The sequence below is a fragment of the Lathamus discolor genome, chromosome 5 (assembly GCF_037157495.1).
Source record: "Lathamus discolor isolate bLatDis1 chromosome 5, bLatDis1.hap1, whole genome shotgun sequence".
Classification (NCBI taxonomy): Eukaryota; Metazoa; Chordata; class Aves; order Psittaciformes; family Psittacidae; genus Lathamus; species Lathamus discolor.
In genome coordinates, this window is record NC_088888.1 from 55,509,196 (window position 1) to 55,533,404 (window position 24,209).

Genomic DNA, 24,209 nt, shown 5'->3' on the forward strand with positions numbered 1-24,209 from the left:
CCTAGAAACACAGCTCTGTATAGGCAGACACACAAAAAATGTTGTTGCATCAGGAACATAACTGAGGAACACAACTGAGCTTGAACTATATATTCTTTGAGTTTCTTGTTCATCATTCATTACATTAAAAAAAAAAAAAGGTAAAAAAAAAAATAAGCTTGGATATGTCCTTTGGAGGACTTGAGGATAGAAAGGCTCTGCAGACGGATCTGTACAGGCTGGATTGATGGGCTGTAGCCAGTGGCATGAGGTTCAACAAGGCAAAATGCTGTGTTCTGCCCTTGGGCCACAACAACCCCATACAGTGCTCCAGGCTTGGGGAAGAGTGGCTGAAAAGCTGTTCAGCAGAAAAGGACCTGTGGATGTTGGTCAGCATCTGGCTGAACATGACCCAGCTTGTGCCCAGGCAGCCAAGAAGGCCAACAGCATCCTGGCCTGTATCAGCAACAGTGTGGCCAGCAGGGCCAGGACAGTGATCATCCCCTTGTACCTGGCTCTGGTGAGGCTGCACCTCAAACCCTGTGTTCAGTTCTGGACCCCTCACTGCAAGAAAGACATTGAGATGCTGAAGCACATCAAGAGAAGGACATGAAGCTGGTGAGGGGTCTGCAGCACAAGTCTGATGTTTCCAAGGGCTGGTGAAAAGGATGCTCAAGGAGACCTGACTGCTCTCTATAACTACCTGAAAGGAGGTTGTAGCCAGGTGGGTGTTGGTCTCTTTTGCCTAGTAACAAGTGATAGGACAAGAGGAAATGGCTTCAAGTTGTGCCAGGGGAGGCTTCAGATTGGATAGTTGCAATAATTTCTAAGGATTATCGAGTACTGGAACTGGTTGCCCAGGAAGTGGTGGAATCTCCATCCCAGGAGGCACTGCTCCAAATTTATATCTACAGTAATTCAGTTATGTCATCTTTTCACCTACGTCAGAGATCACACAAGGCAAAATCGTTTGAAAAAACCTATCAATTTTCCCCAAAACAAGCTGTTTTCATTTATTACAAATTTTCTGAACATAACAGTGGTTTCTTATCCTCCTAAAAAAAATATAAAGATTTCTGATTTTGAATTTCATACAAGTACATTTTGTTCATTTGGAAAGAAACCTTCCCATTCTCCTCCAGTAAATTCAAATTGATCAGTTTTGGGTTGTGTGAACTGATCAGTGAATCTATTTCATCTTTTGAAACTTACTCCTTCATTTTGGCTTTTCTTTTTTTATTCTATTTGGCTTTCACAGCAACACCTGTAACTTAAGTCACAACTGATATCCCATAGTGTAACTTGAATGTAAGCTGCTATAAATGATTTGTGGCATTGTCAATGGTCAAATGGAGGTCAGGAATAAAAGTGTGTCATGTCAGCAGTTCTAAGAGCAATAAACATCTATGTTGGAGCTTTTTGTGTACCGGTGTCTTAAACTAGCTACAAGAAAACAGAATTTCATAACAAAATTAACTTGGAGCCAGGGTTTGTGAATGAATGCCACAATACTTTGGTAATGATGTTCTGCAAGAAGAAACCTAGAAAACGTGGTGAAACTGAAGCTAAGTAAAGTAAGTAAACACTTACTGCAAGGAAGATCTGAAGAGAACTGTGAGCCACTTCTATGTACTGATATTCAAGAAGACACCCCGAGACAGTGATATATCGATGATCCTCTGGTGCCCAGTCTGGTGCTGGGGTCACTGAGGTTACGGTGCAGCCTGGCCCATTCTCCATCCACCAAGAACGATGCATTGAGATATTAAAGGTCAGAATGAGATCTGTTTCCTGCAAAAGAACAAGTGAAGAATTAATGTACTGGGATGGTACTCAGGCATCAAGGGATTTCACAGGATGCATTAAGAAGCCAAAAGCAGTGATAAAACTGCACTGTCACATGAAAGTGGATCTTGCCTGCAGCAAGCACAAGTTGCTGTACTTTGGCAGGTGGAATTGCTTTGGAGCAGAATAATCCTGCAATCCAGCATCTAGGTCCCTTCCAGCCCAAACCATTCTATGATTCTGTGATCTGTTCCTAGACATTATGATAGCCTAGACTGTATCAGTAATTTCTGTTACATTGCCGATTTTCCTGAGGAAACCATAAGGACTGATGGACGTGCACATTTACAGAGCAACTGTCCTCTGCTCAGTACCTAGAAATATGGCCAATATTTTGGTGGTCTGATGAAACAAGTTACACAAGAGTCCTCAGGATCCAAGACTTCATAGACTTTGATATGTATCTTCAAGGAGTTTTATCTCACGAACACTGTGAAGCAGACCTGTGGTAACTATACTGAAATACTGGAGAAGATGTAGAAGAAGTATTCTGTACATATGCTTACAAGTGAAAACTCTTTGTAATGCCTCTTTCAGATTTCTAACTCCCTAGGAGTCTGTAAGGAAATAGCTAGTGAATACTGCCTTGTCTAAAGACTGCTTAGCTTGTTAAAAAGGAGTGGCAGAGGCCTGTAACCTTTAGCTCCAGTGCAGCTAGCGCAATGGAGTAACTAGTCAGGCTTGCTTTCCATTTAGATTGAATTCATAAATAGTTCATAAAGGATTATTAAATGATTAATATACATCATAAACAATACTACATATATGACTTTCGTAAATTATATGTGGTTGCACATTACTTGAGGGTATTTTACATAGTTATAATAAAACTATGTACTTTGTGGATTCTGCAATAGCTTACAGAGTTTACCAACCCTTTATAAATAATTTGTAAGTTTAACCTCATTGTAAAGTGAGTATCTTGTCTGTGTGCACATGTGCTCAGTCATGCAAAAAAATTGCTTTCGAGTAATGACTTTGCAAAGCCAAATTCTCCCCACACCTAACCTACATTTTTTCAGGCTGTTGATGACATTAATAATTAAGACTCTCATAAAGATTTTATAATGTAATTATTTAATTAGGTTTACCGTGCCAAAAGGAATAGAATATCATTTTGTAGCAGATACATTGTATCCACATTTTCCTTCCTTCAAAAACTGTCTTTTTTTCAGTCCCACTTATTTTCCTTTTTTGCTCTAATTCATGCAAAGGCAACTCCATCCAGAGAGGTTTTGGATAATGTCATGACTGACACGTCAATTGATCTGTGGTTGCACTCAACGTTCGTGTAGCTGAAAGTTTTCTCTTTAAGTTGCAGTTCTCCTTTAAAAGTGCAGAAATCTTGTACGTTTAAAAAAAAAAAAAATTCTCATCCTGTATAAACACACCCAGTTGTCAGATGTCAGGAACATTCATAAATATTTTTGTGATGAATAATTACCCTACATTCTCACAACAGCCCAGTCCAGCAAACCATAAGCTGCATGAGAAAACGTATGAAGCTTCACATGAATTTAATCATGCAACTAACTTCAGGCATTTGAAAAAGGGTCTCTTGATATCTTGATATCTTGATCAGATACTGCGGCAACAGGACAAGGGGTAATGGGCTTAAATTTAAACAGGGAAAGTTCAGGTTAGATATAAAGAAGTTCTTTACTGTGAGGGTGGTGACGCACTGGAATGAGTTGCCCAGAGAAGTGATAAATGCTCTGTCCCTGGCAGTGTCTAAGGCCAGGTTGGACAGACTTGGGTGATGTGGTCTAGTAGAAGGCATCCCTGCCTGTGGCAGGTGACTTGGAACTAAATGATCTTAAGGTCCTTTCCCACCCTAACCATTCTACAATTCTATGATTCTATGAAGGTGATCAAAGCAACAGTGAACATTTGTATAAACTATGCAATTTTCCCCCAGAATGGATACATTTCCTATGGCTGCAAGTCTTCACCCACAGCAAAATTTTCCTTTCTCTGGACCCCTCCCTACCAAAGCTGCAGACACTGGAAAGTATCTGCCAGATGTTTTTGGGAAATGGGCATTTTTACCACATCCCAGCTAGAATACAATTCTTCTTTCTGGCATCAGGGCTATCATGGCCCCTCAGTAGCACACTGGCCTTCTCACCTAGTGTAAGAAGTTGAAGAAAGATATCTTTGGCGTAGATTTATTCCTGAATGACTAAAATTGGAATCCATTATGTTATTGTCAGAAGACCTTTAAGCCATTCAAGTTACCATGGAAAATTCTTAACCTCTAGTCTCTTATCAGAGATGCAGTATGAATGAATAGGACTTATTGTCTGACTTTATTTTAGTATTTGCAATACCTTCAGAAGAATCATGATGGACTAAAAATATTTTATGAAGTACAGACAACGGATGAAAAAATGTATTCCTTGAAAAACAAAGGGATAAACTGGCTTGCAGGAACTGAGTATTTGTTATGTATCTGCCAGAGGAAGTTAAAATGGATCAGGAGGAGCTAAATATAAATATCAAAACTGGGTTCTGTGGTTAGAACATCATTGCTCTCGAGACAGTTATGTTCGCTTTCAAAGGGTGCAGTAATCCAAAAGTTTACAGGTTAGAAGCACAAGTTAATTTCCAAGTTACTCAGGAAATATGATCACACATTAAAATATTTATAATTATATATGTAAATAAAACTTCATAAAGTCCAGCTTTCTTCCATACCTGAATTGATCCCCAGATGATTTTCTGAAATGATTTGTTACATTTAGAAAATTCCCTTGCCCTCAAATAATTTTTAGGCAGTTAAGTTGAATGCTGTGATTAGGACTAATCTTGTTTTGTCAAGGAATAGTCTTTTAGTGCTTGCCAGTAAAAAATTATGGGACTTTATCACATCTATATCCTATTTCTATCTCCAAGTAATCAGTGAAATGCTGTGTTGCTTCCTGTGCTTATAAAATAGACATGATACCTGTCATAGAAAGGCTATATTCTTTTTTACAATAGTAAACCAAAATAAATTCTACTGAAATCTTAAACTGTGAATAATGTGGTTGAGAAAGCTTTCAAGAAGTGCAGCTATCACATATTGAACCAGTCAAAAACGGTGAACTTCAGAAAGCAAAATATTCAGCAGATGTGAAATCTGGTTGTGGTAAGATTAGGCATCATAGAATAATAGAATAGTTAGGGTTGGAAAGGACCTCAAGATCATCTAGTTCCGACCCCCCTGCCATTGGCAGGGATGCCTCACACTAGACCATGTTGCCCAAGGCTCCATCCAACCTGGGCTTGCCATTGCCGGGGATGAAGCATTTACCACTTCTTTGGGCAACTCATTCCAGTGCCTCCCCACCCTCACAGTAAAGAACTTCTTCCTTGTATCTAACCTGCACTTCCCTGTTCAAGTTTAAACCCATTACCCCTTGTCCTGTTGCTACAGTCTCTGATGAACAGTCCCTCTCCAGCATCCTTGTAAGCCCCATTCAGATCTCGGCTGGAATAAGAATGATAATGAAATCAGATTTTGACAAGCCAACATGTAAGTTAGACACCGTAAATTCTAATCCAGAAATAGATGGGATAAGAATAAATACAGAAGGAGCCTGTTCACTGTAAAGTCAGCTGCTACACAGTTAAATCTTCTCAGCTATAAATTGTTATGGGCTTTGAACTTGCCTTTAACCTTCAAACCATGTGCCCCTATATGCAACCATATTAGCAGAGAAGTTCCTATTGCTTTGTAGTGAAGGTCACCCAACTTACGGAAAAGTTTTACATCATAGTGAGAAAACTGTTAAGGACTTTAATCTCCTTGTAGAACTGTAGAAGCCAAGGAGGGGATGATGTAGCTGTCTTTAACATCTCTGAAACTGAAAACATTTAGAGCTATTTTTGGACAAACTCTGCTTGCTATTTATTTTGTTCATTGTTTGAATACAGTTTTAGCGGACATAGACAAAGTCTACATTGGAAGCTAGGGATTTGTTGTACTCTCCAGTGTATTTGCCATCTGTTTTCTTTCCAACATCTGTGGCTCAAATATTGTTCAGGGAAATGCAGAGAAATGGTCTGTTAATCCTTGAAGCTACGAAACCTAACAAGAACTGTTGATACACACTCGGCATGCCGATGCAGTGTTGTTCACAGTCTATACATCGAGGACGATTTCATTATCCTAAATTCAATAAACAGCTGCTTCTTCATGGACACAGAAATACATCTGTATGAGCTTTATTGATGATCACTGTGCTGCTTTTGTAAATCCTGATGGTATTTGTAAAGCCTGTTAATGAAAATTGGTGCATTAAAGTAGATTTTGCTATTCATCAAGGAGGGGAAAAAAACCCCAACCAAACCCAAACCACCAGAGGAAAATACTTAGCAGGACATCTTTGCTGACATTCTTAAGATGTGCTGGTAAGTAGTCAAGGGAAGTACCAGTGGATTAGACAGAGGCTAGAATTTGGAGGCCTCAGAGGCTCAGATCTCAGAGATTAGAAGATGAGACATTTTCAAATTAAGTCTGTAATTTGATTTTAGCTTAGTTTGTAAAAAGTGTTGAGTTCTGATGGTTTTGTGCCTGTGTTTAGTATGGCAGTTAAATTTTTTTGCTGGGGTTAACTGCACAGTACGTAACATTTTCTGACTGAGGATGGCTGATGACAGAACATGACAGCAGAAAGCTTTGCAAGAGCTGCTAGAAATGAATAAAATCTTCTTTTCATTAAGAAGCAGCAGGGGACACCAGTGTTCAAAATGAAGATTGCTTTGTGTGTAATGTATTACTACTAGCGCATATTAGTAAGTATACTATCTCTATGCAGTAATAACAATACATTACTCTTTCAATGGATTTTGTTGGGTGCAACTTACAGAAGCTGATCCTAAACAGAGTGCCAAGAGAAAAAGGAGGCAGTAGTGATTCAGGGTGATCCTCTTTGAAATTCCAGGAGATCTTGCAGACTTTGGGAGATTAAATTCCATTAAACCATTGACTTCAATGGTTGTGGCTTGCTGTGTCATGGGAAATAAGTTTCTTCCATTTTTCTAATTAGGAATTGCTGAAATCTGTGCAAACCTGCCAAGCTTCTGAGCAAGTTCTGTCAAATACAAAAATGTAACCACTTGTTTCATTTTTCAGACTCAGACTAGCAAGAACAGGCTGCTTGGAGACTGAATGATTACACAAGGTTTCAGTGATAAAAAAATGATCAGGGTCTGAAAGCATTTGTAGTTCCCAGCGCCTCAGATGCACAGAGGTCTATACAGGCATTTTTTTTTTTCTTCTGTTATCTCACTTTCCCACTAAAGCTCACTCCCATCAGGCAGTACCATTTCTTCATGTAAGCAGACCTTTTCCTGTCTAAAGAAAAAAACCTGTCCTCACTGAAGACTCAAAATAGAGCTTTTTTATTTATTTATTTTTTACCCTTTGCTTTTTAATTGGCACTTGATATACAGGAAATAATCATTGTACAATTGTGTGCAGATCACGGATATTTAAAGTTCCTAATCTTTCTTACCCTGTTGCATATGAACTTATTTTTAGCCTTTCCACTTTTTTGCATGTAGTGATTCTTTCCCTTTAATTTGGATATTTTTTTTCCTGGTAACCTAGAACCCTGTTCTTTAATTTTCTCTTGCAAAACAATTTTGTAACAGTATAATTTCAAATTGGCTATGCAGCTTGATTTAAGTATTTGCCATTAATCAGATAAGATTTAACCAGTCTGAATCTACCCAACAGATTTACTTTTGAAGTTCATGCATGAAGACTAGCAAACATTGTCTCACTGTTAGTTTTTCTCAGTATTCTGTTAAAAACGTTCCAAAAGTATCTTAGGTTATTTTCAATGTACTTCTGAACATGTCAATGAATTAGTTAAATAGATACCAGCATGAAAGAAGGAGATGATTCTGGTGTCCTGGTGAAACTGGAGTATTGCATTAATAAAATGCTACAAAATAGTTTTCAAATAGCACAGGTACTGCTATACAGAGATTTTCATTACTGCTTCCTGTTCTCTTACATGATACTGATCAATAATCTCATGAAATTGTTAGAGCTGTGATCAAGGTTATCTTAATTAAGATCTTCATATTTTTCTAGTATTGGAATATGTACATTGAAAAACCTAGCAATTCTAATCTGCTCTGTTTCAACTCATTAAAAAACAGATACCTGCTGAACTCCAGAATATTAATTTAATCAGCTCAGTGGCATCAACATTTTTATTAAAAACTTTGTTCAAAAAGTTTCTATCTATATAGTTCTTAAATGAAAAATATAGAAAGAAATTAAAAACTCTCCATTTGTATTGCAAAGTTAAAATGATTATTAATATCCCATGAATACTTTTTATATTTAAACAGAATATTTTTAGATTTAAGAATATTTAAGAATATTATGACTAAATTTTTTTTTTGGTGCAGAACAAGAGAATTAATCCCATCCCAGCAACCTCATGTCACTTATCATGGGGACTGAGAAGTTGCAGTCCCTGTAGTATTACACAGAAATTTTCATTTAGCACTTGTACAAATTTAGCAAAGATCCTGAGCACTAGAATTTTCGTAATTTCCTGTAAAATTACTTTCTGGAGGATTTAAGCACCAAATAAATAAATACACCAAAATAGGCAGATAACCAGTGGCGCTCCCATCCCAGAGTAGTACCTAGCTCTGTGGATACTTATTTATTTCTCACTGTGGAGTAATCAGGGATTCATTCTGGAACTAAGAACATTTGTTGAAGGAAACAACTAAGTTAAATGTAATACCTTGTTTTGAGAAGTTTCTTTTATTGACAAATCGCCGTTCTCTGAGGAAAGCACCTTGCCTCCAAACTTACTTTGTTAATGTGGGTGTTTTCTAGTAGCCAGTTTTCCAGTCTCAGGTGATATATGTTCTGTACCTACTGATGGGAATGGGATTATTACCAGGTCTTATTAAAACCTGGTAATAAAGTAATAAGGAAGCAAAACCTAGGTTCTTTCATTCCAAAAGACAAATCTATTCTAAACTCTGGATTAAACCTGAAGGTACAAACATGAAATTTAAATATTTACTGGTGTTCCAGAACATGATGATCCCTTGATATCTTTGTAAAGCTTTTGCTTTGAAGTGGTACTAGTGGTACCGAAGTACTAGTTTTTTATGAGTAAGGCATGATGCTTTTTAAAGATGTTTGTTTAGCCTCTTGGGACTGATTTTTTTCCCCTCTTCTTTTAAAATGGTAAAGGAGCTTTGTCTCTTGTCTTGGTTTACCCCAGCAAATACACAGATCGATAGTGCTTAGCGTTTGCAGACACAAATATAAATAACCTCTTAATTACAAATAAAACCCTTCTAAGTACAAGGACATCTTATATTTGGATAATAGCCAAAAGACTGCAGAGCTTCCAATGAGCTGGGAACACAGTTCTGCAGGCTGCAACCAGAAAGTTCTAGGCTTTGAATGAAATAACAGGATTAAATAAATATCCTTAAAATGTTTCCCTTTTCTAGAGTAAATGGTTTACTGTGTTGCTGAACAACCTCAAGAATACTACGCTTGATCATCTCTGTCCAAAGTAAAATTTTATGGTCCAACATTTAGTAAGGAAGGATGGTGTAGATGGTGTAGTTAAGAAGTGTATGGTGTAGGAATTGAAACATCAGTAGGTTTATAGAGTGTAAGAAAGAAATTCCAGCTCATGTGGTTCGTTCAGTATCCCCTGGTGTTGGTTACTGCATAGTAATAGGTGCTGTAAAATACAATGTATGTGTACAGTGATGAAACTGTCTCTTTCCTATGACGTTTTATTCTTGTTTAAATAATTCTCACCTATATATTTTTTTTAAACAGCTCCATTTATGACCCTAGGGTGGATCTCATGTCTATAGTGAAGAATATTCTTTGAATCAGCCTCTGCTGTCAAATCCAGAAGAATTCACCACCTGCACTGTGTGCAGGGAATGGTAAGCAGACTTGAACAGAAGAGTTATCAGACCACAGAAACAGTTTTGTTATCCCAGAAGTGGTGTTAGGAAACATGAGATCATTGTCATGCAGAATGGCTTCATGAAATAGCAGCGTGATGATAAACATATGTTGTACATAGTGCTCTATAGTCTAATCTTCTAGACAGCAGTGATTTTATATATGCATTAAGACTTCAGAATAAAGACACCTGAATCAGCCAGGAAATTACTAAAAAGCATGTGGAGTCATCTTACTCAGTTTGATTAAAATCTAGCCCAGGTGAATATTTTCATAAAGGTTTACTTCTGTGGGTAGGTTGCAATGAGCTAAAACATAAATTTAAAATATATAGCTAGTCCTCACAATCCACTTGCATTCTAAGTAAGAAATAAAATATCCAGATTTAAATGGTTTGAATTCCTCTACAATCAATAGAAAGGACTGAGTTGAAAGACAGTGCCAAGTATTTGTGAAGGACTCTGAAAAGCTGCTTAGGGAGCCAAGATAAGATGTTGTACAGGAAGCCACCCACACACTGATGGTAAGGAAGCAGAAAAGCAGAAGTGGAAATGGGGGCTATATCTATATAGACCTTATGCCCAGTTTAAGAAATGGTGCGGAATAACTTTCCTGCATTAACTATTTCAGGCTCTTTCACTATAATTTATTCCACTATTGACCAGATTGATAGACATCATCCACACAATCATATTCAGATCTGAAGCTGTACAGCACTCATGTAGTTTGCAAATTTGGGCCAGAAAAGCAAAACTCGGGCCAGTGAAGCCCCACCAATAGACAATCAGCACAATGCGCACAAAACCTGTGTGTAGTGGTCTCTAGTGCAACACTGCTCAATATATATGGTAAGGACATTTTTGATCATTAATTTGATATATTTTACACCTAGATGTGACTTATATCAATCTTAAGGGATTGCACAGCTGCAGCTCCAACAGGTGACATAGGACAACCTGTGTCACAGTGTCTGGTGCTCATGGGTGACAAAAGCTCCTTTTGCCCAAGCTATACTTATCCCACAGACTTTGAAAACAACCTTTAGCTCCTGAAAGGTTCTCTTTATTTTTATTTTTAATGAAAAAGATTTTTGTCAGATGTTATTTGACTCTGATAAACTTTAGTACATCAAGAGTTTATTTATGATCTTGCAGGTGATGGCATTTATTAGAATACCTAAGGCTACACTCAGATTTGATAAATCAAACTGTTTTCACTTTACATTTACATAATTTGCAGTAATTCATTTAAAAGCAGGTGAAATTGTGCTCTCTTTTTGTGGTGTAGTGTTATGTCACTCAGTATGAAGATTAGTTTTATTAAAACTAATTTATTTGACCATTCACTACTGTTATCTAAGTACAGAAATAATAAGATCTAACTTATTTTGAACACAGAGTGAATTACAGGCATTTTGTATATTGGCTGCTCCCTGCATTTGAGAATTATTCGAATTATTTCTAAGAAACAAGGTGCATTGTTTCCTCTGTTCTACAGCTGTGCCTCAGACATGATTCTGAATTATAAGACGACACAAGAATTCCAATTTAGCTAGTTCTAGCTTTCAAAATTAAAAGAACAGGAATGTGAACAACACTGCAAAAAATGCGTTTCAACATTTGCATGAGAAAATGTTATACTTTTTCAATTTTGACTTATTAGAATGCTTAGCCTGCATTTGCGAACTGGAACATGTTAGCATTCCCACATATGCAGTGTAGGTGACACGGGCTCAAATCCCTGATTAGGAAACAAAAAATAAGCTATTCACAAATTTCTGTTCTGACATAACAAGCCTCATGGAAACAGACTAAAAAGAAACTTTTGTCACCTACATTAATAAACAAACTACAATATAAAAAAAGCTGATTCCAGCAAACATTTGAAGTGCGTGTCCTTTCCTCTTATGAGATATTGTTAAGATGTGACAATGCCCACTGCTTTAGAAAACTACAGCCTCCTAAGAACAATTCAAAGCCATTTAAAAAGATTCAGTGCATAACTTTGCATAAATGTATGGGGTTTATAAAGTTTTCAGAAGTGTACCCTGAGGAATAATATTATGATGCCATGCTAGATTATTTTATCTGGTATGAAGGAAAGTACTTCATGTACTGCAAAAGAAACTGTAGCAATTTTACCCGGTTAAAACACTAATACATAGATGAATAGCCTGCCACTCTTTTACATGTTGACTTCACAGCATGCAATGCTGCTAAAGCATAGATGAGTACATATACATATAAATGTGTTTTTATTTATAGCACAAGAATACTTAATTTAAGATGTCAAAATCAACTCTATAGAAAGACCAACTATTTTGCTAATCTTGTACTTAGCATCAGTTCATGCAACATATATACTGGCCTCTATAATACACATAAGATATACAAAAAGTATTACGCAAATTCAGTGAGCAGCATTTTGAACTGATGGTGCTATGAGATGGTTACAAGTAATTTTCCAGGTATTACAGTGTTTCTTCCTCCAGTTCTTTACATCAGCTTTTGTTTCCTGTGATTTAATTCTCTTTCCTCTTACTTATAAATATTTTCATCTGGTATTTTGTGGAAAACATAGTGGTTAAATAATAAACCCCATTATTTAATGATGTAGCAAATGCTGTTTGGTATTGTATTTTCCAGTGTAGTCTTGTAAAAGCTTTACCCTATTTTTAACAGTTAAATTAAAATTAATATAAAGAAAAATAATAAAGACTGATTCAAATAGTTCATGTTTAAACAGTCTTTTCCCTGCTTTTTACTTCAGGTATTAAAGTAGAAATATATAAGAGGCATTTTATAAAAGACAACACAAACCCCCCTATTAATTGCAGAGTAGGATTTGGTATCTGGCAGGCACCCTTAAAAATAAACTCCTGGATCAGCTATGTATTAATGATAGTTCAGTGACAGTGCATGTCACATCTCAACTCCACTGTCACTGAAGACTTATGTTTGGATACTTTGCTCCATCTCACACGGTTGTGCAAAAGGAAAGATTGCCTTTCAGTTAAATTTACATTGATTGGTCCCAAGATAGACTGAATGTGTGGGCTCCTTGGCTCCACTGTCACACAGGACAGGTAGTTTGCTAACTTTTCAAAGAGAAAGGAGCTCTCTCTGTGACTGAGTACTGACTTGCAGGGAAGAAGCTCTGCAGGAAAGGACCTGCACTTCCCAGTGGCCAACGACCTTCTGGGCTGCATTAGAAGTGTCACCAGCAGGCTGAGGTAGGTGATCCTTCAACCCTTCTCAGCACTGGTGAGAACACACCTGGAGGGCTAGATCAAGTTCTGAGCTCCTCCATACAAGAGTCATGGACATCCTGGAGCCAGTACCCCAAAGGACACTAAACTGGTTACGGACTTGAGTACATATGAGGAGAGGCCAGGTTAGCATTAATAGCAGAGGGCTTGTGGAGATGCTACTGCTGCCCTCAATTGCCTAAAGGGAGGATTGAGGCAAAGCACAGCCAGCTTCCTCTCAGAGGTCCACAGCAGAAGGACAAGAGCCAACAAACACAAGTTGAACATAGTAAACTGTAACCAGAGCTAAAGATCTTTATTTCTTTTTAATCATGAGAATGACCAAACACTGGAACAGATGCCCAGAGGTGAGGTTAAAACTCCATCCCTTGAGATACTCAAAATTTGACCAAAAAAAGCACCTGAACAATTAAATGACAACTTAATTTGCCCTCCTTTGAGAAGGAAGTTGCACAAGATGACCTTCCAACTGAAATCATTCTGTGATTCAAAGTGCCTCCCCCCCCCCCCCAATTACAGAATGGATTGTCTTCCTGCAGCATGAATATCTATGGGGTATCTCTCAAAATCCTACTGTCATTGTTGGGGAGCATCATAGTAGTAAAAGCACTGCAGCTCAAATCAGACATATATGCTACTCTGCAGGCAAAGCATACTTCCAGGAACCAAGAACAGATTTTAAACTTACATGCTTTCTGCCTTGATACAAACTAGACGAGTCTCTTCAGTGAGATGGGGAGGGAAAAGGTTGCATTGGAGTGGGATGAATATTGGCCCCAGAGATTTTGTAGGGACTTTTAATGATACAGCTAAAATTAGGGTTCTTCCAATGAAATATAACAGAAAATGAAAGTGCTCATAGATTTAGGAAATTTATTTCAAAACATTGCATTTGTTCCATTTGAATCAAATCATCACAGTACTTAGGGGTGCATATTTTATTTGCAAGCACTTCATGCTGGCTGACTAAAATTTCACTTAAAAAAAACCTCTTCAGTATCCAGCACTGTATCCAAAGACTCTCCAGTTTCCAGCCAGGATTAAGATGAAACACTCGGAGCAATGATCTTTAATGAGGGTAGTTTGAGAGGAGTAACTAGAACAGAGCTCTATCTCAGCAGACTGAATCAGTGATTGAAAACTTTATTTAAGAAGCTGACGGGGAGTAGATTTACCATTCTAACTGTAGTGCCTGTGTCAGTTTCTTAAATTACGTTTTCAGGAGCTGATTTAGCCCAGGGAAATGCAGAAATCTGGTTGAAGCATCTCTTGGGGCTGCTTATACTAAATTTCTTGTTTGTGTTTAGTGCTAATGCAGAATTAGAGGAACTCCACTGTCAAGATGTTAGAAGATCGATGCTGTTATTACTTTGAATTGGAAAACTGGTATGCACAATAGAACAGTTGCAGAGGGGAGAATGATACAAAGAACTCTTCTTTGATTTCCTGGTGCTTAAGAATATTGCAAAGCATTGCGAATTCAAAGAAGCAGAGTTCATTTTTTTTTGGTCAAGGAGTAAACATAGTATATCTGGTTTATTTAATATAGACTGGTTAGAAATGTTTTCAAGGAAATATATATCTGCCCAGTGGAAAAATATATAAACTTCAATAAATAATTCATTTTTCCAGTACCTATATAATCACTTCAGTATGAAGTGCCAGCAATATACCACATGTGCTGTCTCTTTCTTTGGAGTGAAACTTGTGAATTACTTTTAAGAGGGATCTTTTTCTTTGTACAAAGACACACAGCTTTTACAACAATATCACTGATATTGTTTTCTTTCTTGAACAAAAGCATTTGAAGTATAAAAGCTTCACTGAATTCCTAGTACCAGAGCAGTTTTCTATAATGTGCATTAGTGCAATTCTGACTTCAGTGGGAGTTGAATTTGCCCAAAGAAGGTAACAGGAAAGACCTATATGCTTCCAGCCTAAAGTACAGGCTTTCTTTTAATCTGAAAGAGTGATCTGTAAAGAATTATTACATTTAAGCACACATCTCTTAAATAAAAAAAGGATCTAATCTAGAAAATGAATGTCAAAGTTAAGTCTGAAAATGAAGACATAGTTTAGTTCTCAAAGGTTAGGAAATAACATACTCCTTGGTTCTGCCCTAGTGCACCTCAGCACTACAATATAGTATTAATTGCACACTATCACCTGAGCCAAGTGCACAGCATCCTGTAAAACTTCATCATTAATTTACCCTCATTTTTTTAATATGTTTTTCTTTTAACATGTAGAGATTTACAGCTTAATCTAAGATAAATTCATAATTTATTTCCTTTTTTTTCTCACAATAATTTCATTGAATTAATGGGATTCTCACAGATGTGAGTTAAATTTGTTACACTGAGACCAGACATTCAGATAAACAGTTTCCAAGAGGTACACTGAATCTATTAATACATCTTTCTATATTGATGGTGGTGACATGGGTATCTTTTTTTTTTCTCGGTATGTTTTTTCTGCTGATTTTGGTAAATTTGCTGTGATTCCTTAGCATACTGAAAAGAATGTCATATGAGAAAAAGTTTCATGTCAAAACCATTTTTGTTCTGACAGACCCATCAGGCATTCTGCAAAACAAAAACTATAGCCAGAGAGAGATTTCAATAGTTCATGTCCATAATGGAAAGAAGTATCAAATGATCCTATGCTGTGGTCTGTTGTGGGTCCAACACTATTGTATTTTGATTAATTACATGAATGATTTAAAAGGGAAAAGGCTTATTGAATGTATACTGAGAGATTGCAAGTATGTTTGAGGAAATAAATAATATTCAAAATAAACTTGAGAAACCTAAGATTTGTCCTGGAAAGTGTTATTCAGCAAGGACAAATGAAAAGTACGACACGTAGGTGGAAATAACTAAATATGCAAACACAGTTTGGGTAGCAACAGTGTGGGCATTGTTTTCTCACAAGGGCGTGGAAGGCTATCAGGGTTCACAAGCTCTGGTATTATCATAGAATCATAGAATTGTAGAATAGTTAGGGTTGGAGAGTACCTCAAGATCATGTAGTTCCAACCCCCCTGCTATGGGCAGGGACGCCTCACAATAAACCATGTCACCCAAGCCTTTGTCCAACCTGGCCTTGAACACTGCCAGGGATGGAGCATTCACAATTTCCTTGGGCAACCCATTCCAGTGCCTCACCACCCTAACAGGAAAGAATTTCCTCCTTACATCCAAACTAAACTTCCCCTGTTTAAGTTTTAACCCATTACCCCTTGTCCTATCACTACAGTCCCTAATGAAGAGTCCCTCCCCAGCATCCCTAAGGGCCCCCTTCAGATACTAGAAGGCTGCTATGAGGTCTCCATGCAGCCTTCTCTTCTCCAGGCTGAACAGCCCCAGCTTCCTCAGCCTATATTCACACAGAAGGTGCTCCAGTCCCCTGATCATCCTCGTGGCCCTCCTCTGGACTTGTTCCAACAGTTCCATGTCCTTTTTATGTTGAGGACACCAGAACTGCACACAATACTCCAGGTGAGGTCTCACGAGAGCAGAGTAGAGGGGCAGGATCACCTCCTTTGACCTGCTGGTCATGCTCCTTTTGATGCAGCCCAGGATACGGTTGGCTTTCTGGGCTGCGAGCGCACACTGAAGCTGGCTCATGTTCATTTTCTCATCGACCAGCACCCCCAAGTCCTTCTCTGCAGGGCTGCTCTGAATCTCTTCTTTGCCCAACCTGTAGCTGTGCCCGGGATTGCTCCAACCCAGGTGTAGGACCTTGCACTTGTCATGGTTGAACTTCATGAGGTTGGCATCAGCCCACCTCACAAGCATGTTGAGGTCCCTCTGGATGGCATCCCTTCCCTCCAGCTCATCAACCGGACCACACAGCTTGGTGTCACTGGCAAACTTGCTGAGGGCACACTCAAGCCCACTGTCCATGTCACCCACAAAGATGTGAATCAAGACCAGTTCCAACATCAATCCCTGAGGGACACCACTCGTTACTGGTCTCCAGCTGCACGTTGAGCCATTGATCACAAACCTTTGTGTACGGCCATCCAGCCAGTTCTTTATCCACCAAGTGGTCCATCCATCAAATTTATGTCTCTCCAATTTAGAGACAAGGATGTCATGTGTCAAATGCTTTTGTCCAGGTAGATGACATCAGCTGCTCTACGCCTGTCCGTCAGTTCTGTAGCCCCATCATAGAAGGCCACCAAATTGGTCAGGCAGTATTTCCCCTTAGTGAGTCCATGTTGCCTGTCACCAAGCACCTTGTTGTTTTCCATGTGCCTTAGATTCCAGGAGAATGTGCTCCAAGATTTTGCCAGGCACAGAGGTGAGACTGACTGGTCTGTAGTTCCCTGAATCTTCCATTTTCCCATCTTGAAAATGGGGGTTATATTTCCCTTTTCCAGTCGTTGGGAACTTCACCTGCCATGATTTTCCAAATATGATAGACAGTGGCTTAAAAACTTCATTTGCCAGCTCCTTCAGGACCCACAAGTGGATTTCATCAGGTCCCACACACTTGTGCACATTCAGGATCTTTAAGATGATCCTCTCCTTCAGTGGGCCTAAGGTCTTCATTCTCACAGTCCCTGCATCTTCCTTCCAAGACTTGGGTGGTGTGGTCAGAGAATTTGCCAGTGAAGATCGAGGCAAAGAAGTCATTGAAAACCTCAGCCTTCTCCAAATCCAGAGTAGCCAGTTATCCTTTTAGCTTCCAGAAAGGGCACACATTATCCCTAGTCTGTCTTTTGTGTGCTACATACCTATAGAATCCCTTCCTGTTATCTTTCACATCCCCTGCCAGATTTAATTCTAACTGGGCCTTAGCTTGCCTGACCTGGTCCCCAGCTTCCTGGACAACGTCCCTGTATTCTTCTCAGGCCGCCTGTCCTCACTTCCACCTTTTATAAGCTTCTTTTTTCCCCTCTAAGTTTTCTCACCAGCTCCTTACCCATCCACAGAGGTCTCCTGGCCCTCCTGCCTTCTAGTCGGGATGTAACATTCCTGAGCTTGGAGCAGGTGATCCTTGAATACCAACCCTTGAGCCCCCCTGCCCTCCAGGGCTATATCCCATGGAACCTTACTAAGCAGGTTCCTGAAGAGGCCAAAGTCTGCTCTGTTGAAGACCAGGGCAATGAGCTTGCTGCACGCTCTTCTCACTGTCCTGAGGATCTCAAATTCGACCATCTCCTGATCGCTGCATCCAAGGCTGCCCTGGAGTACCACATTCTCAATGAGCCCTTCCCTGTTGGCGAGCACAAGGTCAAGCACGGCACCTCTCCTTGTCGGCTCCTCTATTACTTGCAGAAGGAAGTTGTCTTCTACTCAATCGAGGAACCTCCTGGATTGCTTGTGCCAGGCAGTACCTTCGTTCCAACAGATGTCAGGGTGGTTGAAGTCACCCATGAGAACAAGGGCCTGCAAGCGTGAGGCTCAAAAGCCTTGACAAGGCTTCAACTCAAAAGACTTCACAAAAAGCTGTGGCCTGACTGGAGAAGAGCCAAAGCGGAGCAATCAGAATGGGGAGATGTCTGTAAACAAGACCTATGAAGAAAGATAGAAGGAACTGGGGTTTTCTAGCTCAGAAGAGAGAACACTGAGAGCATAACTGGCTGTTAGAAAGAACTAACCTGTTTCCCTGCCTTTAATGGAGAGACATCCATCACTGGCTCAGAAACTAGAGTACGAACAACGAGGATACAAATTAGATCTTGGAAAAAATGTTTCTGAAGCAAAGGGAGAGGAAATGACTGGAAAGTACTGCCTGAGGAATGTATGTGATCTATTATTGCTGGTGTTTAAAAACAAGATAGAGAAACTTCTGTCATGTTTCATACATATTTAGGCTGGGGACGGGGACTAATTGTCCTACTGAATCATTCAGCAATGTGAATCTATGATGCTAATGACTGAAAGCATGGTTCTGGGAATACATAGTATTTATAAATATGTAACACGCATCACCAGTCATTCCACTGAGATTTAATGTGTTTAATATAATAATTGGAAGTACCCAACATGTAAAAACATAACTGAATTTAAATATAACACTTTTCCCTGGAGTTTTCTGACAGATATGAGCAATTTTTACCCAAGAAAAAGAAGTAATGATAGAAGTAATTTTAAGTGAATGACTCTCTATAAAAATTTTCCCCTTTCTTAGGTTCCCACTTTTGATAGGATGATCCCTATAGTACTGCACAGTACATTCTGCCTGGAACTGTTGAAACAGGGTATGACCTGCAACGGCTGGAGTGCCTGTCTCTAGATTTGGTCATCTGCTTCTAAGCTAGTCACCTACATATGCTCAATGGAGCTGAAAAGACACTTTCAGGGTATGACTCACCCTACCAGGTGTAGAAGTCATCTTCAATATGACGTGAATCATGCCTTAGAATGCCCTTTGTCTGCAAGTTCTTTGGCTTTAGAGCAGATCTGAATACTAATCTAAAGGTAGATATCTGCATTAAGTTCTACTCCATACACTTAAATAAAATCAGAAGTATAGATACCCTGAAATACATATAAATCAGATGAAAAATAAAAAATATTCTCTCTCTATATGACCTGAAAGCCAACTGCATGTTTTCTGCAGTTAACTTAGATATGCTAAGAAGGAACTTAAACTAGAAATATCTGGTATTAAAAAACCTGTTTGATAAGTTGGAAATTACATCATGCATAAAAAAGAAAAAAGAAAAAAAGTTTTATTTAAATACATAATGCGGATTTTTTTTTTTTTTTTTTTGCAGAATACTGAAATTCTGCTTGAAAATTAAGAAGATTATTTGCTTTGACACATAGGTATGATTCCAAAACTTCTTGAGCTTTTTGGAAACTTAGTCTTAACCAACTGTGAACTGTTGTATCTTGAGAGCGTTGTGGGCTCTCAGAAAAGGTTCCTGGAGGTCTGTGATACTGGAAAAATGATTTCTGGGTTAATCAACTAAATGGTTGACTGATGGATGCCTGTGACCTCCAGGAACTGTGGCAGTGCTGTAGTTAGTTCCCAGCCTTCTGCCAGGATTTTGCCATGGTTGTACTTTGGATTAAAATCCAGAACTTTGAAACTCTCCCCTTGGAACTAACCACCGACTTCTCTGACAAGCATCTGATATCCCACCCCAAAACTGGAAAGAAGACAAAGGAGACGCTGTGTTTGTAATAATATAAAAACTTACAGTAGAATTCATATTTGGTGTGACAAAGTTGATTTAAATAGCCACAGAGAAAGTGAAAAAAAAAAAAAAAAGCGATAAATTTTGCAGGAAACTAACTTTTACCTAATTCTGTGAAGAGGAGCTTGCTTGCAAACTGAAAGCTACAGGCTCAGTAAAAGAAGACATCACAGAAATTTCACGAATCTGGAACTATTTTGACAACATTAACTTGAACACAAATGTTAAACTGTCATAAAGAAATAGAGGAATTTCCTGAAGCTTAGCTTCTGTTAATGTTCACTGCAATCTTAAAATGATTTGCTAAAATATAGTAACACAAATGAAATAGCCTGTAGTAGCATTGAGCATATTTGGTTCTTGTTTTATTCAAAAGATTAAAATATGGTATCACTTGATTTTGAATCTTTAAAGTTAAATCTTCTTGCAAACAAAGTGGCCATTGATATCTTCTAGATTTTGCAAAGGTGATCCTACCTGTAATTAATTTAGTCTGTGGTTAGTAAAACAGGTAACTATGTGTATAAGTTTTGTTTTCTTTGTATGAACTGGAAAGTAATTTTCTTAGTTTCCGTTTTCAAGTGATGATTTTCATACCTGTTAATTCCTAATTTCCTATTCAGTACTATTCCAATTCTTAGCTGCCATCATTCCTGTTGTGATCTTTATCCTGACTAATTCTAGTCTCTACTTACATCCATTGCTACTAGCTATAATTATCTGCCAATGCTCATGTAACATGTCTATGGATGTAATTTATCCAATGGCTCTTGATCCCTGCACAGAGTTTGTATGCTTTTGAAATATCAGCAGGTAAGGCTCCTATTTCTACCTTCAAACTAGAGAGTTATCATTAGACTTTCTTACACTATGTCCTGATAACAAGCAGATGAAAGTTTATGATTTCTGTTCTGTGTGCAAGGGCCATGTTCTGTTCAACATTGCAACTCTCTAAATTAGTCATTAGTGGCAGTGTTTGCTCAGTAGTGATAAATTCTTTCACTGGATCTCTGGATATAATTCTGTGAAATGGAGTTTCTGATATTATCACCAAATGATGAATCAAAGTGAACAATCATACTTTACATTTCTTATTAAAATCCAGTTATTTCTCAGAGGTATATTATTCCTGTGATAACAGAGCAGACAGTTTGACTAAACATGGAAATGATCTATAACAAGATAGAACTAAATATTGGATAAAACCTGAGCAGAAGACTGTAAACTCCTTGGTCAGATGAGATGGAAAATCTTAGTGAGCAGATGCTTATTGGATACAGTTTATAGAGTTAAAGCTTTATTTATTTATCTAGCTCTGAACATTGTTTAACCATTCACACCAAAACTACTGATTGCAGAAATACGATATATGGAAGGCCTCTGTCCATTGCTGGAAAATGGCATAAAGGTCATTACGCTCCCACCTTTACATTGCATAATATAAATGAAAACCTGGCTGGGTCTCTATGCCACTAAGAATAAACATCTTCAGAAGAAATGCTCAGAACTGAACTGACGCAGAGATACATGCATACAGATATGTATAACTGCCTATATTCATGTGTGTCAACATGTATACATGGACACTCACTTTATATATATAAGGAAAGGAAATGAGTGAAATCACTGGATGATGATAACCCCTGTTGAATGCTATCAACTTCTCTGTATCAGGGAATAGACTGCAGGCTCTTGTTGGGTCCTCTTTACTTATACCTTAATTACATCTTTTACTAAATATGATTCCATTTTAACTTACATACTAGGCTACCAATGACCATGGCAAATACAGTAAACTCCTTTAAAATTTATAGTAGTAAAAGTTAGGCCAGGATTAATCTCACCTAACTTTAACCTCCTAAAAGTTAGCTATCTAGACAAAACTACCTCCCTTGTTGAGTTATAGTTAATGAAGAGGAACAGATAACACTAGAAGACAACTGTTAACCCTCCTGTTTTTACAGGCACCAAAGATCCTTGTGATAAAGTATCTTGAAGAAAACAATTTTCCACTGATTGGACAGCTACCATAACCTAAATGCCTGAACTTCAAGTAGGCACAAGATAATTTGGGTTATTTACTTCTTTCCCTAGTTTTCTGAAGCTGGAAGAGATCCTTATCCAAGGTCTACTGATATACGAGGAAAAGTCTGCATTAACATAAATGTACTTGAATTAAGCTCCATGCATTGCAATATTCCAACCTCTTCCTTGTCCTTCTAAATGCATATTTTTTTCTGATTTCCTGTAACTGAACCAAAACATATTACATGTATCCTAACAGATATGTATATGGTTACTGTCCTGGGTTTACCAGGAGCTGTTTTGCTCCTTCTTAGTGACTGGTGCAAGCTCTGTGTTTTGACTTCCAGCCTGGGCAGAGAGCTGATAACACCGATTGTTTTTAATTGTTGTTAAGTAATGTTTATTCTGGCCAAGGACTCTGTGAGTCTCATGCTCTGCCGGGGACAAGGGGAGGCCGGGAGGAAGCAGAGACAGGACACCTGACCCAAACTAGCCAAAGAGGTATTCCATGCCACAGCACGCCATGCCCAGGGAGGTAACTGGGAGTTACCCGGAAGGGCACTCTCTCTCTTCGGGGGGGTCGAACTCGTTCGGCGGTGGTATCGTATTCTCTTGTTATTTTCTCTTATCAATATTATCATTGGCGGTAGCAGCAGTGGTTTGTGTTGTACCTTAGTTACTGGGCTGTTCTTATCTCAACCCGTGGGAGTTACATTCTCTTGATTGTCCTCCCCATCCCTCCGGGAGCGGGGAGGGTCAGGGTGGGGGGGGTGTGAGTGGACGACCTGTGTGGATCGGTTTAAACCACGACAGTTACATATGTCTGAGTATACATACTCTGTTAATTTAAGGATATTTTGTATACCTATGTGTGTATGTTGTGTCTTGGACAGAATCACAGAATAGATATTCCTGTTATAAAAGTAACAGCCATGACTGTTCTGTTGCATGTGTTTATAGACAAAGGTTATACTGGGACAAACACTAAAATTCCATTTTCACTTGCTTATTATTTTCTGAGTGCAAAATAGATGGCTTTATCTAGACTTGTATGAATTAGGTACTTTCCTTTAAAGCTCCATAGAAGCTATTCGCCAGTGAACACGAACACTAAAATCTATGTTCACTGGTCTTATTCTGTCCATAGAAGGAAAAAACAACTGCATGTTCGCTGGCCTTAAATAAAAACTGAGCAATATTTTCTCTGATCAAGAGCATATCTGAAACATTTTTATTCACTGTATCAAGGTTTTTTTAAAATAATGATAGAAAATGATGAACAGTATGGAGTCTGTGAAAAGTTTAATCTTTTAATGTGTTACCATATTATTATCAGCAAATCACAGTCGAAGATACCTTTATCTAATGTCTGAGTCAGAAATCTATTGTAGAGTAATCATCAAGGTAATCAACTTTTTTCCTTTGTTCAGTATGCAGAAAGAGTATAAAGCTTATTGAAAATACTTACTAGCAAAATCCACAATGTTAATATGTTGTTCAAATCATCACAATTGGATTAGTAAAAAGACAACAGTCTAATTTAATGGGGATTTTCTTTAAAATAGGACTTCTGTTTCTGCTTCATTCACTTCAGTAGCATATCAGTATCGGAATATAAATTGACCTGGAAAACTGCAGGTATGGTAAAATGACATTGCAATCTGACCAAGAGGATGGTAACAGATCATACTGACACGTTGTATATGTGGTATGTACACTGAAAACAGTAAGTAGAAGGACCAGTCACCTCCATATAAAAGAACTACAGACAAGAAAAGAGTCGTTGGTATATAATGTTTGGCTTCAACAGATCTGATAAATTCAGAGTAGAATCTGTACCATTTAACCCTCTTTTCAACACCATTAGCACTCTACTGCATAGGCAGTATTTTCTAAAACACTGAATACATCTTGTAGATTCTTCTGTAATCAGGAAATTGTATACTAAAAAGTAAGTAAATTCTAATTCTATT

General features: G+C 38.2%; 1 protein-coding gene across 1 annotated transcript in view; it reads right to left on the minus strand.

Annotated features, from left to right (window-relative positions):
- NKAIN2 (sodium/potassium transporting ATPase interacting 2) overlaps positions 1-24,209 on the minus strand; it is a 559,359-nt gene that overhangs the window by 81,412 nt on the left and 453,738 nt on the right. Inside the window, exon 4 of the mRNA XM_065680962.1 lies at positions 1,570-1,770. Coding sequence (XP_065537034.1) covers positions 1,570-1,770 — 201 coding nt within the window. The remainder of the gene's footprint in view (positions 1-1,569; positions 1,771-24,209) is intronic.